This window comes from Pieris rapae, chromosome 16 (assembly GCF_905147795.1).
Source record: "Pieris rapae chromosome 16, ilPieRapa1.1, whole genome shotgun sequence".
NCBI lineage: Eukaryota > Metazoa > Arthropoda > Insecta > Lepidoptera > Pieridae > Pieris > Pieris rapae.
In genome coordinates, this window is record NC_059524.1 from 6765926 (window position 1) to 6786358 (window position 20433).

General features: G+C 32.1%; 3 protein-coding genes across 6 annotated transcripts; 1 reads left to right on the forward strand and 2 right to left on the reverse strand.

Annotated features, from left to right (window-relative positions):
• Positions 1 to 543: 543 nt before the first annotated feature.
• LOC110998669 lies at positions 544 to 1721 on the reverse strand. Its single transcript, XM_022267421.2, has 2 exons — positions 1549 to 1721; positions 544 to 1316 (listed from the first exon to the last, which is right to left on the reverse strand). The coding sequence occupies exons 1-2, from the start codon at positions 1558 to 1560 to the stop codon at positions 756 to 758; spliced, it is 573 nt and encodes a 190-aa protein (XP_022123113.2). The 5' UTR covers positions 1561 to 1721; the 3' UTR covers positions 544 to 755.
• A 235-nt stretch (positions 1722 to 1956) lies between these two features.
• LOC110998648 (actin-related protein 2/3 complex subunit 5-B) lies at positions 1957 to 3061 on the reverse strand. Its single transcript, XM_022267385.2, has 3 exons — positions 2792 to 3061; positions 2438 to 2510; positions 1957 to 2250 (listed from the first exon to the last, which is right to left on the reverse strand). The coding sequence occupies exons 1-3, from the start codon at positions 2929 to 2931 to the stop codon at positions 2011 to 2013; spliced, it is 453 nt and encodes a 150-aa protein (XP_022123077.1). The 5' UTR covers positions 2932 to 3061; the 3' UTR covers positions 1957 to 2010.
• A 126-nt stretch (positions 3062 to 3187) lies between these two features.
• Positions 3188 to 7396, forward strand: LOC110998663 (programmed cell death protein 10). 4 transcript variants are annotated; one of them, XM_022267410.2, is made up of 6 exons: positions 3188 to 3225; positions 3380 to 3487; positions 3934 to 4111; positions 6113 to 6245; positions 6624 to 6785; positions 7040 to 7396. In XM_022267410.2, the coding sequence occupies exons 2-6, from the start codon at positions 3416 to 3418 to the stop codon at positions 7122 to 7124; spliced, it is 630 nt and encodes a 209-aa protein (XP_022123102.1). In that variant the 5' UTR covers positions 3188 to 3225; positions 3380 to 3415; the 3' UTR covers positions 7125 to 7396. The 4 variants fall into 4 exon arrangements, with proteins under 4 accessions (XP_022123102.1, XP_045487566.1, XP_022123101.1 ...); XM_022267409.2 differs by lacking the exon at positions 3188 to 3225 and adding an exon at positions 3255 to 3303; XM_022267411.2 differs by lacking the exon at positions 3188 to 3225 and adding an exon at positions 3278 to 3296.
• Positions 7397 to 20433: the final 13037 nt, after the last annotated feature.

Below are 20433 nucleotides of genomic sequence, written 5' to 3' on the forward strand. Positions count from 1 at the left end.
TTAATTAGGTACTTTGTAAGAAACCTTCTGCACTAGATATGTATTTTGTTTGTAATGTACAGAAGCGCGACTCTGCCAAAACTCCAGTGAAACTTTCAATGGTTTTTTGTAAGTTTATTAAAAAGCCACCATCACCATATTGACCCTACTTAAGCCTAAGAGAGTATATTATTACTATATTCTTTAATTTTTGTTTCTAGACGTCTCTTTTCCGATAATCCAATTATATCGTAATTTATATTTTTGAGTGCCTCTGTTAATTTTAAGAGGCGCCTATAAGAAGATAAGGTTCTGAAATTGTATATTATTATGTAGAGTTTGTTTGCTACTTTAACAATAGTATCGTTTTTGAACCCTTTGCTTGCTTTGTACGAGCAGATAAATAGAGAGTGAATGGAGGGTTGTGGTCTGGCACTCCAGCAAGGACCGGCCGTGGTGGGAGAGGTTAAGGGGGCGGGTCATTGTTATTGTATTGTTTGTGAAAAATTTTCTATCCTCACGTATCTTATATTTAATAAGCTTTATTTAAATAAATTGATTTGCTACATATCATTATAATTTATTGATAAAATTAATACACATCTAGCAACAAAGAAGTCTTACGACAACTAGCAACAAACAGGCTATATGAACGACCTTATTCATCGTAAGGTAAGTAGAAAGAAGAAGAATTAAAAGGACACACAGAATGCGTCATACATTTCCCATTCATTCACATTAATTAAATAAGCGTTATACTAGCCCTGCACTAGTGTTTAATAATAATTATTCACGTCTTGATTCTGCGAATTATAACCATAAGGATTTTGTTGAATAGCAGGATTTGATTCTAGCCCATTCGATCCGTAATAGTTACTGTGTTTTGTATAACTGGGAGATTCTTCCGCATAGTCTTCGGCAATTGGAGCGTGTCCGCTATAAGCTGGACCATTGTAGCTTGGCGAATTGTGTTCATTGTTTTCTATAACCTGGTAGGAGTTGTCTGCGTTGCCTTGGAAACCGTGGTTGTCGCCCAACGCCAGGTGTTCGTGACGTTTTGGAGTGTATGGCGCATGAACTAGCTGAGGAACTGGGACTGGATAAGGCTTATTAATATGAACCGGATATGGTACCTTCTCCACCACTTTCACTGGATATGGAACAGGTATTTTGACTGCCACAGTTTTAGTGATTTTGATAATTTTTACTGGCGTTTCTGGTATTTCCACATGCTCACCAAGGTTGTGCAGTTCAGTTTCATATCCCTCGATTGGTATTGTGTGCGGATTATGTGAGGCAACACATATGCCGATATGAAGAAAGATAATCGTTAATATCTATAACAAAAACAAAAAAAAAAGTTACTTGATTTGCACCAAAAAAGATATATACAAGATCGAATGATTTTAATCTACTGCCTCTCAATTAAAAAATACATTCTGACTTTGAACATAATGATAAAATAAGATCGTTAGGTGATGTAATTTTATAACAGTCATTGTGTTTGAGGTAGGAAGTTTTGCGTAACTATTACATAAAGCGATTCAAATAAAAACAAAAAATACTAACCCGTGGTTCCATTGCAATGTAAGTGTAGGTCGAAGGCGCAGTAAGAACTATTTCCTAGTAAACGAGAGAATGGCTTTTATACAGACACCTTCATCTCAGTGGAGCTATTACTTTCTTTACTTAACCATATAATAGTGTCTATGGACTCGCGCACAAAAGAACATTCACTATCTAGTAACATTAATAATTGTAGATTCATTAAAAAAAATACTATAAAAATTCAGCAGGTTGTTTTTCATATTTAATTTCTAAAAAGAGGATTCGCAAATTACAGGTTAAACAATATTTTTTTCTAATTTGAATATTTTTGTCAAAGATTTTCATTTTTTTTTAAATATAATGCTTATTATATTTATTTTTTAAGGGTGGAATTTCATTTGAATTATTAACATGAAATAAAAAACCGTATTACCAATAAGTTATTTAATTTTACATATATGATACACTTGCAGGTTTAGATAATTAAACTTTCATTCTGTCTGATAGGACTCTTACAATTGATCCTGAGCCTCCAATGTTATATGCTTTTTCATGCCACAACAGAAGATGTCCACTAGATCCTTCAGAAGGATATTCAAATCCTCTATATATATACTTCATCAAGATGTCAATATCATCTACTGAAAGGTTAGCTACAGCCTCCTCAATTTGCACAGATTTAATGGCTAGAAGTACCTTTAGTGTCAGCGCCAAGGCATTATCCTACGAAATAACATTTCTGTTATTAAATTCTTAAAGCCAACCTACTATATATATAAAATTATAAATAAAGTTCTTTTAATTCAGATTTAATTATGAGTGGTGCATCAAAATCAAACAAATGATAAGCAATTGGTTAGTATCCTATAGCTTAAATAAAAAGAAACTAACTTTTGAAACTCAAACTTACTTTTACTTGTTGATTAGAAGTGCCAATTGGAGCATTGGTTAATACATGCTTAAGTGCATCAACATATTTCCCTGTATTTTAGTATGTAAGGAAGATAAATTTAAAGAAAAACTTAATAATTGCACCAAAATTGTAGATTAAGGTTTAATCCATATTTCAAAGATAACTTTAAAGATAAAACTAATTTAAAATCAAATTGGAAATAAATAATTACTAAGAATATATAAAATATGCACTATGACTCATTGTGACCACGATAAGGTCGCATCAGTATATTATTAAACTTATAAAATATACATTTAGTAGATTTTCAAAATAGCATTGAAATAAATATTAATCATATAAAAAGGATATTGGTTAAGCAGTGCGCAAACTTCTCCTTCATCAGGTCCGGCGGGAATTGATTGTTCTGCTTCATCTTCTCTGAAATTGTCTTCGTTATATTGATCAATATCGATTTTACGAAAGGCTGAACTGGATGTGTTTTTAGCCATTATTATTAAGGCACTGCTGTTTTTTCAAACTACTCTAAAACATTCAAACTATTGATGTAGTAATTATTAAATTTTCTTTTAAATATTTACATTTACAAGAATGTGATACAGAGTATGATTATTTTTCATTTAAAAAATTGGATTTCAAACTTCAAAGTGATGCACAGACCAAAACTTGAAACCACAGGCATTATTTTAGTAAACGTCAATCCAAAAAAGTGACTGTCGTACCAATGTCTTATTATGGCAGTTGGCATTTGGCAACAGTTATTTGTCAGCAGATTATCTAATTTGGTAATTTCTAACTTCATTCTTGGCTTGTAAATTGTTCTTATTTATCAACATTGTTTACTTCGGGAATAGAAGTAAAAAGTTTGTGAAGTTTGAAATAAAATAGCTAATTATTATATATATTAGCTTAAGTGATATTATATATTGCTCTTTCTAGCTTTTCTAGCACAGCTGTTTGCATTATTTCGTCAGAATGACAATGGGCGATGAATTACCCGTCACTTCCTTGGTTTTGCCTGTACTCATACGCCCCGTATTATCACAGGTGAGGAATTATTAATTACGTGTAGTTTTGTCGTCTCATGAAATACAATAGAAGAAATAAAGAATACCGAAGTAAATTTCCTTTTTCCTTTAACGAACAATAAACTATTATTTCAAGAAGCTGTAAAGACTTACTGAAAGAAAGTAGAGTCCCAAGTGCTATACAAGCTTTATTAATTTATCTAAATTAGGGTACTTATATATTTTTTATTTTTGATATAATATGACAAATAAAATTGCACAATTACAACATTCCTACATTAACTGTACTTAATTAATGAAAATAGTTTTAATCCATTAAGTACCTTTATTTAAAATCATAATCTATTGTGTAATGTAATAGTATTTTTTTTTTGTTATATGCTAAGATGACACTAGGTAATCAGAGATTATATTAGGGATTATTTATTAACACCTAAAGTTACAGATTATATTAATGTTTAATAGCTCGAAAAGTACCATGTTGGAGGTTCACAAACATTACGTGCAGCTCTCACTAAAGCCGAAGCTGCCGTTCCTGGGCTTAACTATGATTTGGTGGCTGGAATCATGAGACGGGCAGAGATCCCTGTAAATATGAATGAAAGCTTGCTACGTTTACAAGGGACTCTTACTGAGGCAGAATGTAAGTTTAATTCATCAATATTTGTAATGTTGAACTAATTTTAAAAATACTGTCCAACTTGTTAAGTACAAACTTGCCTAATATTTTTTCTATATTATGTAAATCCTATTATATATTGAATATTATATATAAATTTATTGAATGGAAAGTAACAAGAATAATGACTGTGAGGGTGGACAGAGGGTCGCCAGTTTCAAGAAAAATGGACTGAAGAATTCTTTTTTATCTTGCACAATGGTAAGCCTATTTATTTGCTGTGTAATGCAAAATAAAAGATAAACTACTATCTGAATTAAATGACCCAAAATGGAGATGTGACTTACCATTTCTGGTCGATCTTACAGGCTATTTGAATGAATTAAATTGGAATCTTCAAAAACAAGGAGTTAATTATGATTTGTACAGTCATTTGAAAGTGTTGCGTATGATATTGCTTATGCTGAAGAACACAAGTTACTGTCTGACCAATTTGCAAACAGATTTCGCAACTTCAAAAAGATGGAAGTCCGTTTTAGTTAATTTGCTACTTCTATAAAATGTAATGTTCAAAATGGTTAAATACACTTACAAATGTTGGAGATTTGAGATAGATTTGAATTTTTGTTTAGTTGTTCGATTTCTACAAAAAAACAATAATTCGCAACTAAGAGAATTCGAAAAAAAAAATATTTGTGCGTTTGTCCGTAGGTACTTACTTATAAATGCGAACAGAAAGTTATAAATTTTTTTATTTTCGTGTATTTTCATTTATATTCGTGTATTTTCATTTATCTCGTTATTTCATTTGTCCCTCCTTTCCGTAGAACGCGTTTTGGTAAAAGCTCTCCGATATCCAGATTAAGCATTCTGATAAATAAGCTAGGTCTGGATATCCATAGTTGCTCCCCTCACACGTTAAAATCGATTTTTGTTTAGTTTTTTGTAATTGTTTCTTTTTTGTAATGTTTGTTTTGTTAAAAAATTGTTTCGATTGATATTTGCTTGAGCAATAGCTCAAGTAATTTATAAAAGCATGATATTCATTTAGAGCACATAGCTCTAAATGAATGTCATGTTTGCCTCTTATTGCTTGTCACATTCAAAATTGTATTTTGCGTTTTTTTTACCAATGTATCAGTGTGCCGAGCGTTGGCAAACTATATCAATAAAAAAAAATCTTCGTTTTTTTTCGTGTGTTTTTGTTTATCTTCGTGTATTTTCGTATCTTTTCATGTATCTTCGTGTATTTTCGGTTTGTTTCGTTTATCTTCGTGAATTTTCGTTAATCTTCGATTTTATCTTCATGTATTTTTTGAAATAAATAAATAAATTTTCGTGTCTTCGTTTATCTTCGTGTATTTTCGTGTATCTTCGTATGTTTTCGTTAATCTTCGTATATTTTCGTTAGCCTTCGTTTTTTTCGTTTATCTTCCTGCATTTTCGTGTATTTTCTTTTATCTTCGTGTAATTTCGTTTATTTCAGTGTATTTTCGTTAATCTTCGTTTATTTTCGGTTTGTTTCGTTGTGCATGTGTTTGTAATTAAACACCTTAAGGGCTGGACAGACTGATGAAATTTTTTGTGTGTTCAAGTGTGGAGTCGAGAATGATTTTCAGTATTAGATTTTTATGTCAGACATTTTATTATGTGTCTACAGGACAAAGTCTGTCAGATAACAAAGAAGTTTTATGATTATGGGTATTTTAAAATGATTTAATAACAAAAATATATCCTGAATCGGTAATATTTCATCGGTAATATTCAATCTTTAGATTACCTTTTGTTGTTTTCTTTAGCTGCTTTTTTTTATCATAAAGATTATAAGTTAACATTACAATGTACATTGCCAGTAACTTTTCTGTCTCTCTCTTTCTATATATGAAATTGAATAAAAAAGAAAGAAAAGAAATAAATCACGAGTATGAATTATAATTTTGTTGAAAAATCATGTCTGAATGTAATGGTTTTCATTCAGTGATTAGATAACTGATTCAAAATCCCTTAATTCTCTAATTATTGCAGGTGCCGATTTGAGACTGAACCGATCGGAGGAGGCATTCCAAGAATTGAACAAAAAATCTTCAGCCCTGAAGAAAATTCTAAGTAGAATTCCCGATGAGATCACTGATCGCAAAACTTTCCTGGAGACTATCAAGTATGTTTACTTATATAATTAATTATATGCAACAATGTGTACATATATACTAAATTGTATTGTATGTTTATCACTGTGTTATTATTTAATGGATAAAGTATAAATATTAAAAAAAACAGACAGTACTTAAATGTCATTGCACTGTTGCTAGCGCCAGTTGTTACTTTTTTTTATTTGGCCCATTACATTTTGGTTTTCTAACGTTATGTTTTCCATGGAGTTTTAAATTGGACATAAGAGGTACATGTTTAGGTTTAAAGACATTTATTCTCATAATAGACATTAGTCACTTACATGAGAATACTTATATGCTAACGTTACAATTTGAAAAAACACTAATTATCTTAAACCATCTCCTCATTATCATTATTTTTTCAGAGAAATAGCTTCAGCTATAAAGAAGCTCCTGGATGCCGTTAATGAGGTTTCTACCTACACCCCGGGCCCTGGGAAACAGGCTTTGGAGCAAAGAAAAAGAGAATTTGTCAAATACTCAAAGAGGTTCTCTAATACGCTGAAGGAGTATTTCAAAGAGGGACAGTAAGTAGATTTTTATTCAAAGACAACCTTCTGAAATCCTAATTGTAGGATATTCTTAAAAAAACACAATTTCGCGAGTCAAGTTGAAGCGAATTTCTTTAACACGGAGACTTACCACTCTCCACGATTGCTGATAAGAATATCGACTTATATTATTCTAAGAAGAGCTTATAAATCCTTTGACGATTTATGTAAAAAAAAATGTTATTTTTTAATAATTTGAGACATATTAATTTATTAAATACCTTTTTCAGGGCAAATGCTGTTTTCGTAAGTGCCTTGTATTTGATTCATCAAACAAATCAAATTCTCTACACAGTGAAGAGCAAGTCAGAATGAGAAAAAAACATTTTTTTTGAAGAAGGTTATTTCAGTTAAGGGCTTTTTGTTCACTACATTAAACAGAAAAATAAACTAAATTTCAAAGAAGTATCACTAAAATATATTGTATTATTGTAGATTTATAATTTTAATAGTGTTAAATTTGTATAATATGAAAGTTTCTTTAAACCTAGTATCAAACTTACTGTGTCGATGTATGCGTCCATTCATTTCAGGTGATTAAAAAAAATTAATTTAGCGCGTCGGCAACAGCAAATGTTGCTTAAAAGGCTATAATAATAATAATAATAAGCCTTTTATTTCATGCAATATTTTCAGGTTACATGTGTAGTTTTAAGAAAGAAAGAAATAATAGTAAAGACATTAATTACACTTGTTTCCAATTAATTTAGAAAATAGTTTAAATGTATAACTAGGTTTGTTTTGCATGAACCCCTCCTCAAGTGAAGGTGAAGGCCTCCTCTAAAGAACTCCATGAGTCTCTATCTTGAGCTATTTGCGGCCAGCAGGTACCAGCTGTTTTTATCAGCTCGTCTGCCCATCTTGTGAGCGGTCTGCCTTTGGGACGTTTGCCGATTGGACCTTTCCACGTTGTTACCCTGTTAGTCCATCTCTCGTCCTTTAACCTCGCTACGTGCCCAGCCCACTTCCATTTCAATTTCTTAGCGTAGGTTAGAGCATCAGTCGCTTTTGTGGTTTCTCTAATTTTTGTGTGACGTATTTTTTGCATCTTTTTAATATTCAGCATACTTCGCTCTATTCCTCGTTGGCAGGTAGTGATTTTGCTTTTTAATTTAGATGTATATTTCCAAGTTTGACAAGCGTATGTTAGACAAGGTAGGAGGCATGACGTCATGACTTTTGTTTTAACATTTATTGGCATGTTGCTTTTGAATATCTCTTTTAAGGACCAGTACTTGTTCCAAGTGTTTTGCACTCTTCTTTCTGCTTCTAGTTCGTTTTGTTTTCTGCTGAAGCCCATTTGTTTTCCGAGGTAGATGTAATTTTCTGTATAATTCAGAGTTTCGTTTTCCACTGATATTCTTTTCTGTATACTATTTGTCATGACCATGGTTTTCGAGAGATTCATTTCTAGTCCTACTTGTTTACTGGCTGTGTTCAGTGAGTCAATCATGCTTTGTAATTGTGTGCTTGATTCTGACATCAGAACCAAGTCATCTGCGAAGCGTAGGTGGGATAAATACTTGCCATTGATGTTTAGTCCTGTCTTTTCCCAGTTGAATCTTCTTATTATTGACTCTAAGATAGATATAAATAGTTTTGGAGACAGGGGGTCGCCTTACTTTACGCCTCTTTCGATGGAAAACGTAGGGCCAGTGGATTCCAGCTTTATTTTTGCTGTACTACCTTTGTAGATGTTTCTGATTATATCTATATATTCTTGTTCAACTTTTTGAGCTTGCAGAGCGGTCCAGATACTTGAATGTGACACAGTATCGAAAGCTTTTTTATAATCGACATATGCGATGTAGAGTGTTCTTTGCTTCTCTTGATATTTTTCTATTATTTGTTCGAGAGTATGTATATGATCTATTGTTGAAAAGCGCTTGCGGAAGCCTGCTTGTTCGACTGGTTGCTGTGCTTCTATTGTGACACTTATTCTTTTGTTAATTATACAGGAAAACAGTTTATAAATACATGAGACTAAGCTAATAGGCCTGTAGTTTGTGATATCTTTTGAGTCCCCTTTTTTGTAAATTAAGATAATTTCCGACTCCGTCCACTGCGACGGTATTTCGGCAGTTTTTAATACAAGGTTAAATAAATATGTTAGTGGGGGAGTCAGTAGCGGCCAGGCAACCTTTATGGCTTCATTTGTAATGCCGTCTGGTCCAGGGCTTTTGTCGAGCTTTAGCCTTTTTATTTCTTGCGTGACTTCTCTTTCAGTTATTGGTGTTATGTTTCCGCTCTTATTTGTAGAGTAAGTGTCATTTGCATTTCTATAGCTAGTTTGCTCGTTTCCTTGGGCTTTATATAGGGTTTTATAGAAGTGGGTTGCTACATCTATAATTTCTTTGCGATTATTTACAATTTTGTCTTTGCTGTTTAAGCCTTCTATCCAATATTTATTTGTTCTTAATTCTTTAAGGGCCTTTTTTGAGCTTCCTGCTTTTTCCAAGTGGTTTTTTATAGTTTTCGATCTGTAGTTTTTGTAATCATGTTTGATGTATTTACTTATTAGTTTGTATAGAGCTGATAGTTCGTTTCTTGAGGCTCGAGTTTTTATCTTAGCATGTTGTAACTCTTGTCTTCTCTTGATAAGTGCTAGAGTACGCTCTTTTAGAACTTTATGTTTACTTTTTGGTACTTCGTTGGATGTTCGAGCGTCCTGTAAACTCTGGGTTATAGCCTTAGTTAATGTGTCATAGAAATACTGTACTGGTGTATTTTCTTGGCATTTATTTATATCCTGTAACTGAGATGCTATGTTTTGTTTGTAAGATCTCATTTCTTCTTCAGTTTTCAGTGATGAAAGTCGGTTACTTCTGTACGTTGTGCGTTTTTTCTTTTGCTTTGTGAGAGACATTGTTGCTCTGATTGCCCTGTGGTCTGACGGGTAGTTCAGATTTAAAACTTCTATGTTTTGAAGGATATTTGGTTGATTTGACAAAATGTAATCTATTTCATTTTTGTATTTACCATTTGGTGATCGCCAGGTCCATCTTTGGTTTGGTTTTTTGTGAAAGAAAGTATTTAAGATGGCAAGGTTGTGTTCAAGGGCAAAATCAATTAGCCTCTGACCTCTCTGGTTTCTTTCCCCATACCCGTTTGGTTTCATTATTAGGTGTTCTTCTTTTCGCGGTTGTCCTATTTTCGCGTTAAAGTCGCCCATTATTATATACTTTTTATGAGCTTGGTCTAGGGCTCTATTAATATTCGAGTAGAAGGTGTTAATCTCTTCTTCACTCGCAGTTTCAGTCGGTGCGTATATTTGTATAATCGACATGGACATTCCTTGTATGTTTAAGTTTAATAATGCTACTCTCTCGTTTATGCCCAAGAAGCTTTCAATCCAGTTCTTACGTGTTTTATTTATTATGAAACCGACTCCATATTTGCCAGGTGTGTGTCCTGTGTGACATAGTACGAAATTATTGTATTCTTCTATCCGGGTACCCGCCCTTCTTATTTCACACAATCCAATTATGTCGTATTTGACTCTAGTGATTGCTTCGCTAAGTTCAATTAGGCGTTCGTAGGTAGATAAAGTTCTGACGTTGTAAGATAATATGTAGAGCTGGTCTTTCTTCTTTTTAGTTGAGTTAAGTATTTCTAGGGATTTAGTTTCTTTCGTTGAAGAATGTTGAAGTTTTTTCTTTAGAGGGTTTTGGTCTTGATCTTCCACGGTGACCAGCCGGGTTGGAAGATGGTTTTCGTCGTTTAGTTGAAATTTATTAGATGTTGTATCTTTGAGGGAGGGGATTGTTAATTGCTATGAGTGTAAGCTACTGGCTGTTTTGTCGTTGATTTGTTTATTGGCGTTATTTTTCGCTAGGTAGCTTAGTATGCTTGGTTTTAGAATTCCTTCTGAGACACTGTTTGATCGAGGTAAAGATGGGTTGGATTGGTTTATTTTGTTTTTCTTGGTGGCTCTCGTGTTGTTACCAACTAGTCCTTGAGACTTGGGATCTGACTCTGGTGAATTCGCCAGTGATCTTTTGTTGTTTGATTTTAGTACAATGAGTTTATCGTATTTTATTGTGACTTTATTTCCTTTCTCACGCTCTTTATTCGCTTCTTCTTGTAATTCTTTCCTTTTTTCCAATATGTATTTAGGGTAGTCTTCGTTCAAATAGTATTGGGTATCTTTCAATAATCTTTTTTGCTTGAGAATACAGACCTTTAAACCAAGGGTAGAAAAAGTCACCTTTATTGGCCGGGGTTTATCACCTTTCTTTCCCAGTCTCTTTGTTTCCTGAATATCTCGGCAATTCAGTTTTAAGGACAGTTTTTCCTTTATAAAGTGCAATATATTGTTCTCCAAGCTATGGTACGACGTCTCGTCCTCTTCAATACCGAAGAAAATTATATTTCTTTGTCTTGCTTGTTTTTCCATAAATTGAATTCTTTTTTCTTGTTGTTCAACTTTTTCATTCAAGATCTGGTGTTTTCCTTCCAGAATTGTAAATTTTTCTTCTAGTTTGTTGGTTATGTTATGTGTTATTTGTTCTGTCACCCTTTCACCATTTTTCTGAATTTCAATTTTTTGTGCGTTCAGTTCTTTTTGGATATTTTCTAAAGCTTTCATAATTTCCTCCATGGTGACTATTTTTGTTTTAATACTCGTGGCGCCCTCTAGTAGGACTGGGTAGTATTATTTGATCTGTTGTACGCTCTGTAGCGAACAAGTCTAGTCGAAGGTAGTGCGTTTCTTTTCAAATAGATGGCGCTGTACTACAATTCTTTATTCTATGACAAGGGAAGTTGCAGATTCATTCAGGTGTGAGGTTATGTTTCTCAAAAAACGAGATAATTTTCACCATCCACTATTTATTTGCACTCCGGGTCTTCGGCACTTTCATAAGTTAGCACTGGTACAGTTTAAGTTCTTGGATTAGCGAGAGTAGACTTGAAGAGCTTCGAAATTGTTGTTTCTTTACACTTCAGATTTTTGTGGATTTTTCTGTATTATTCGTTAACTTAGAGTCTTGCCTTCACTATATAGACTTAATCACTAGTTTATAGTCATTTGTACGATTTTGTTATCACTAAATTCACTTTTATTATAATTTTTAGTAACTTTTTATACGGACTGTGTTGTTTACCGCGTCTCAGTAGCGCCCTCCCTCCTATAAATCCCTCCCTAAAAAAAATCCCTCCTATAAAAGGCTATATAAATTGAAAATTATTTTTAAGATTATGTAACTCATTTGTCCATCCATATTCGGAAATCTGTCAAAACTCTTTGTCAATGTGTAGGTTATTTACACACACATATTATATATGTATAAGGTGGATTGGAAATAAAGAAATTTCAATAATTTAGCATAAAAAAATTATTTTTAGGTTCGAAGTATTATTTTAAGTCATCAAATTGTATATGTTTAAATTATAAAGTCATGTTAAAATATGTCTATGTTTTATTAACTTGTGTTCTTATTTATAAACATACTATAAACATCCGTTATGAAAATAATTTCACGTTTATTTGCAAAGTGATAAAGACAATAGCTAATTGCGGATATTATTATATTCATCTATAATACATAGTTATATATTACCGAGGTGGAGGTGGTATAATAAAACAGTTCACACACATTAACAATTACTATACAAATAAGACGCTACACACTGAACACGAACACATAATAAAAAATTATGAATAAATATTGTTTAATATTTTACAGACTATGTAAGTACTGAAATATTAAATACATATCTAATTTAATTAATGTATTACAGTGTGATCTTTATTTGGAGAAATTTTTCTCTCGTCTCGTTTTAATCAATTTAATGGTACATTCGTAATGTGGCCCTTTAATATTTGTCCGTGAAAAGTGGATAATAGTTTCGTGACCGACGTGGGTCAGCAGCATTCGATTCGTCCCATCGTGCGACCCTCACAATAGGCTGTCGTGACACTTGAACTCTACGCATCACTATTTTCAACCATGACACTTGTCACACCTTGTTTCACAAGCTAAAAATGTTTTATTTCTCATCAAAGGTGACCTGACCGGTTTTTTAAATTTGTAGGCTAAATGTCGAAAAGCATTATCGGAGAGTAATTTTATATGTTTTTTATGTATCTTTCTAAATTCTCTATACAAAACAGTTAAAATTTATTAAAAGTAAATATTTGATCACAATGCTTTAAAATATATATTTTTCTTGAATATATGAACAAAATTTACGGTATCTATTTTAATTTTCATAACACAAAAAAATTACACAAATAGGTGGCATTACAAGTTTTAAAAAGAAAAAACTATATATTTTGCTATGAGCAATGATGGTGGTCTACCGGAAAAATTTCACTGATTTTCCTTCTAATACGTGAAATAGACCTCGTTTATAATTATATATGGATAGTGAATGTTAGTACATATTTCACAATAGAATACTTTCTTTCCGGATCAAGAATGGTACATCTCTGTACCTTAACAATGAGTCAATCATGCGGATCACTTAAAATATTCATAGCTTAGCGGAGGCGTAATCGATTTAAACGTTTCGTTCTGCTCTTGCTCTACATAATATAAGATGAAAGCGCGTGATATGTTAACCTTTCATCCCAATAAGGTCAAATTATCTCTCTAGTACTGTTAAATAAAACAAACTAGAATATGTACGGTTGTTCCGTTAAGAAAGTTTTACAACACTATATCCTTAATTTAAAAGATAGTCTTATTGCACTGATTTAAGTAAAGTACTCTTTCACTTTTCATCACAGTAACACAAAAAATAATTGAAAGAAACGAAAGAGTTTTATAATTTAGACTTATCTAGCCATTATAAATGAGGGCAATACTTTATTTATTATGATTAACAATATAAGCACTTGATTTTCATTTTTCGCCAAAACACTGATACTGAATAGATTTTAATAACTGTTAGCTGGAACTTTGAGATATCGAAATCGTAAGCAGCATTATTATACTTGTTTTAAAATAAGTATTGTTTGATGATTTGCTTTTTTAAAAGAGTACCGAGAGTTTTTTCACCAGCTGTGATACCTGTCTATATTAAGGTTCATAATAAACGTATTTTTTTTTTCAAAAATACACGTGAATCCATCACAAAACTCTTACGATGAAAAAAGTATTTCTGTAGCTATACAGTTTTAAGTATAAGTAGTGTTTCTCTTAATATTATTTTATAAAAGACACATATGCAGTTGCTGTGTGTTAGGCGCAGAATATTACTCACCTATCTTTTCAAAGCAAAATTACTAAAGGATATGCAAAATACTGAGGCCAGGATTACAGATATAGAGGCTCTAAATGATCTGTTTGTATATAAACAGTTGTTTATTTCTTGGCATGTGTACGATCTACGCGACGTTAAAATCTATTATATAAAGATATTTATTATACGCGCCTTACTTTTTAAGCTGGCTACACCCAAATAAAATGATTTTATTGAAATTTTATTGATGTCTCCCCATTTGAATTAGCATAGCAGACTACTGAAAAAGCTAGTTGTTAATGCAACACATTGTGAATTGATCGCTTTGGAGCATCCTGTAATTGTTGCACATCAATCTCTGTTCCTGGTTGCAAAACACGCATTTGTTATTGAAGATATTATCATTCGATAACCGAAAATGTTAACTTGATTTATACCAATGATTCAAATCGTAACATTATACAGTACAAAGTGCATGAAAGTTCAACGATGGATTGTTTTATTCAGGATTTGTGAGTTATAAAATACCTACTTGTTAAGAATTAGTATATGTTTTATGCTTTGTATATTTTTAATTTAATTTGATCCAACTTAACAATTTGGAATTAATCTATGAAGTAAGCAGAACATACCGTATTTAAACAGTACAGATCGGCTATCAAAACACTTATTACATTATTCTTGAGTAATACTTACTGTATAATCTTTTGAAAAACCCGAATATATTTAAGTGTATAGTTTTCGAGTATGAAAGATCCTTCAGGCGTTTTGAAATTCTTCAAACGACTTTATTAACACATTAATAAACGCTTGTTTTGTATTCCCAATTTAATTATCGCAAGACGTTACAACATGGGAAAACGATGATCTTTTACAAAAGAAGTACTTATACTCTATCTGTCATCTTCCTAATATATTTCTGGGATTAGGTATAATTCATTCGCTTATAATAAAATATTGTATGATCGATTGTAGTCGAACGTCTATATTTGAATGTAATATATACCTATCTAGCGTTTTCTAGTGACTTAGATTTCCTAAGCTGACAAATATATGTATGTAGTCAAACCGACAGCTACATATATTTCCGTAAATGTTTTCAGAGTTGATAAATTTTACATGTTTCAGCAGACAGATGTGTCGATGAAAAGTTTGACGATATAGCAACCTATCTAATGTGATTCGTCATACAATATTAATGGAGCATCTGCTAAGTCAGAACATTGGTGGCGACTCGCGGAGCACCGGCGCATATGCAATCACGTCTCCTGGCGACGATTGACAGGCAAATGTATGCTAATGCAGCACCCACTGAATAATATGCTGTTTTGACGGGTCAAGTGTCTGTTTCTTGTATCACAATACATTTTCTATCGAACGGAGATCATTTTCAGTAATATGAATGTATTTAAATTATAACGAGCAGCATTTGTTATTTAAAAGTTAGTGGTAACAAAACGTTTGCTTGTACAATGATGTTCCCTTATGAGCGAACACTATTGATAATGTTCGAGATTTGCGGAACAGTTCCCACAGGATTTGAGAGGGTCACTCGTGGGACAACACTGCAATTGTCAGCGGTTGCGCCGGCGCCGGCGTTGCCGCACACGGCATCTGTTCCCTGTCGTGGGAGTGTGCAGGGTAACTGATCGCCAACAATAACACAAATCAATGAAGCGACCGGCCGTGGCAGGTCGCGCACCCCTCTGGATGCTGTGGGAACCAAACACGCAATTAATAATAATGCACTTCATCCCTTATAATGAGAATGAGCTTATGGTACAAACAATTCATCATATAAAAAGTAAAACTATCTAAAACATGTTTCATTTTAATATTATTGGTAACGGTAATCTACTTAAGAATAATATTTATGTCCTGATTATCTTTAAAATACAGATAATATGTTAATATGATGGGATGCACCTTTTGAAAGGTTTCTGAATTAAAGTATCACTCGTGACTCGTATGTAGTTGCTTTTTGCAGATGGGTTTCAAGTGACCTTTACCGTCCATTTAGATTTTGGGATATGACAAATTTATACGAAAATTTGGACGAAATCTTGTCCCATATTCGGAGCGATTTCGTGCATTTTGTTTATGTACGAAAAAATAATATAATATTGTGTATACAATGTTAGGGAATGCAGAAAACACTTCATCAAAAGAGACCTCCAGTATTCATAGGTACGATGTTTTTCGATTTCGAAATGCTAAAGTTTTTTTGGAATTTCATTTCATTAGTATAATTATTGGTATGAATATTCATTATACATAAACTGGGGGCCCAGTGACTGCACCATCATAGGCCACCTGACGCACACGGTCAGCATTGCGTGACCATATAGAATGTAATTGTGGCTGTCGACTCATCAACAAATTGTTGATAAATGTGTTTACCTCATGTTATTATACAATTTACAAATTATTCTCTTAAACAATAATTAATATTTTAATAACTATTGAATTAAACTAATTTCAAATATTTTTTTGTTTCACTTTATGAAAAATATGAGTTCAGATATTGCCAATATTTATATTTTGAACTCCTCGCAGTCATATGATCGAATTGAATTTTTAAAGAAATTGTATTTTCGGGAAGTTAGTTATAATTACAATTTTATTATTTATATATATCGTATAGGTTGATGTACGATTACAAAGAAATATTTATCAGCTAAAATTATGAATATTGTTTTTTTTATTAATATGTAGTGCAGTAGTATGCTATTTTAAAGAGCTTAATCATCGCGACTTTTGTTGTTATTTTTTTCAAACATGTAGATTTGGAACGTTTGCCATTAGTACAATAATAACGCACAACGTTCCGGGCCATAAGTTTTTGATGATATCGTATGCGCGTGCGACCAACTGTCAGGAGTCGCGTGCCAGCTTAATAAGCTCTTAATGAAATTAAGGACTGTTGCGTACCATATTGTTAGGGATGATTGTAACAAATACAAAATAAAACATCAAATACCATTACCTAATTGGTATGTACTAGGCAAACTGTAATTATTTTTAGTAATTCATTTTTCTTAACTCTGTTGATGTTTAGGTTTGTGTTATAATTATTATACATTTTAATTATTGTTTGTATAAGAAACATAAATCTGAAACTAAGATATATATGATAATTAATATATCTAAAGAAATATTCAGGGCAACGTTTCTTCAAATTAGTGAACCTAAGGACTTTGTCTATGTGCACATCTAACCCTCGCTCGTACGATGAAGGAAACTATCGTGAGGGAACCGGCATGGCTGAGAGACAAAATGTCATCGTGTGTCAGACATAGAAGGCTGATCGCCTACTTGCTGATTAAGCAAAAAACAATGTTCACAATACAGATACAGAAACAAAAGGATTTTAAATGAATCTTAATTAAATTCAGTCATTAGTCATCTTTGGAGATGAATAAATATTAGGATATTAGTAAAATGTTTCGTGCAAAATTACTTAACCACAATTTGATATTTCTCATGAGAACAACAGACATTTATTTATTTAGTAATCCTACAGGTAATATAAATTATATATAAATAAATAAATTCACTGAAAATATAGCTAAAGATGGAATACATTTTACTAGAAAAAGATTTAGAAAAGGGAACAAAAAGTATTTAATACATTTATTTAACTAAACCTAAATTGATTGTGTTGTTGTTGTTGTTGTGTAAGTGATGGTGTAAAAGTGTGGGTAAGACGAAGATTTAAGAGATACAATTAAAATAAATTGTTAAAATAGTGGATTTGCTTTTGGGTAATAAAAGTTATCGAGTACAATAAACTGTATTTTTATTATATCACAGAGCAGAGAGATGTTACTAACAGTCCACACACACACACACACACACAGTAACAGTTACCATAGAATATACAGGATAAATTATATTTTAACACAATTTTAAATAGATTTACAGATTATATGATATGAATCCTATAATGTTTTCATAGTCGCGTTGAGTCAGAAATTGAATTCTAGTTGTTTTTTGATTTATGTTTGCGTTATGATATGATTAGATGTTATGATATGGTTGTTGTATTTTAGGCATTTTTAGTAATATTATTAAAATGAAAAGAGCCCATTGATGATTAAAGAACTGAGAACTGTTTTGTTAAAATTCCGACAATACGTGCGTTGAATTTTCTAATATGGCGGTAGAAAACGTTTTGATTATATATAAATATATTCTTCTAGAATTAGACCTCATTCTTGTCTGCCAACTACGAGTTTACGTAACGATGACAGATAATTGTTTGATATTTGATTTTTAAATAAATAAATTTTTAACAAAGCTGGCTCGGATTTTGAATTTTTAACAAAGTAGTAGTGTGAGAACTTACTAACTTTGCAGGTGCAAGAATTGAGAAAACCTAAAGCAAATATTGATATAAAACTTCTATCATTTTACTATCTGACACAGAAATGTAACAAAGATTTTCTTTATACATTATCAGGATTCAGGGGACGATGTTTATTTACGGGTTGCTTAATGTCACATATTCCTGTGGATCCCTTCAGTACGTTATGAATGAACACGTGCGCATGCGCAAACACATGTGTCATGTGTGCTAGTATTCACACCGGTCCCTTTCAGAGCTGATAAGTGCCAGTGCGAAAAGTAAATGCCTAAAAAAGTGATTCAAGTACGTTTCGATTTCCCTAAATGATTACTAATAGGTTTTCAGAGCATACTACATGGAAAAATATATACCATACGTAAATTATTATAATATATTTTCACTCATTATAAAAAACACAGTATACACAAACACCGTGTTACGTTAGTATAGTTTTTACAATTATTACTTGATTTGAAAAAAAACAACACGTAGGTATACAATACGAATTAAAAAGTTAAGAAATCGTAGTCAATTGAAAAAGTAAAATAAAGCACTTCCTAGACATTACTAAACATTTTAAACGCAAGATTCGAATCGTTTTAAAATGATAATTAAAACACATGTTTATTTAATAGAGTAACGACTTTTTTAATACAGTTGCTCAAAAAGTGGCATATTGCAGGGAGGTATAGCGTTCGGAAAGTGGGCTATTACACACTTGTGCTTTTTTCTTTGCCATTCCCGCACTCGTGCGTTTTCTTTGCCAACTGTCAAAACAATGTGTATTAAAAAGAAAAAACCAACCACGAAGGTTTTATTAAAAAGATTCATAGAAGTTTTTATGATATATGATTTCTAAATATTATAATAATTGGATTCAATAAGGTCGATTAGGTTTCTTTTCATTTCATATCAATTAAAAAAATATTAAAAAGAATTTTATAATATATGCAAATACGTATTTTTAAAAAGTTTACTAATAATTAGATTCTATAAGTTAGGTTAGGTTTATTATATTTCATATCAATAAAAAAAATATTAAAAAGAAAAAACTAACCATGAAGTTTTTACTAAAAAAAATCACAGAAGTTTTTATGATTCATGCAAATATTTTAAAAAGAAGCTATAGCTATTTGTTTAAATATCAGATTTAATGATTGGACTCAATGAGTTAGATTTGGTTTTCTTTCAATAAAAATAGTCTACTGAAGAATTGGCTGTATGGGCCAAGTTCCCTTTGCCTACCCAGAATGGGTGAAGAAAAGAAAAAACAAACTTTGCTCATATTCTTTGCGGTTGGCGCCATTTTCCAAAAATGTTCTTTCGAGTTGAGTTATTTGTTGCACTTGATGTACATGTGATTACAAATGAGTAATTTCGACGATATTTTATTTGAATGTATACCACCCGAACGCAGTATAATTGCATAAAATGCTTCGGACAACAATTTACCGGGAACATATAAGTCGCTACATATCTACGTGCAACGAATTTATTCCGTAGAGAGAATAGAAAAAAAGCAAATAGTTTAATTAAATTGCTTTATTTTTTCGCAACTGTATTAAAAATAGTCGTTCAGTACACGTGCGGTACCGTCATTGCAACTTGTTCCGACTGTCAACCCTCACCTTCGGCTGCGCCTCGGCTCGGGTAGACATTCGTCGGAACTCGTTGCAATGACAGGCTTTCCGCACTTGTAATGAAATATACTATTTCAATAAGGTTACTCCTGGGAAAGGAGAGCGATTTGAACACACCTGCTTATAACTTCCGATTGCCTGTGTTGACTTTGTATAGACCCATAGATTATTCCATAGATCACAAAACTAGTCTAATATTAATTCGTCATAAATATGCACTACTTTTTTAATCCGGTCCCTATTGTTGTAGCTTCATTTGAATTTTATAGTTCCAAAGTGACAATAGGAATAGATAGAATAAATTTACATTATGCTAATCTGTCATTTTATAAACTATTGATTAATCTGTGTGAAGCATTTTACGATTTATTGACCGATATTTTTAAAATAGATATTCCCATGATTGTATATTCCGATTCAAAACCTGTAACTGTTATTCTTATTTATA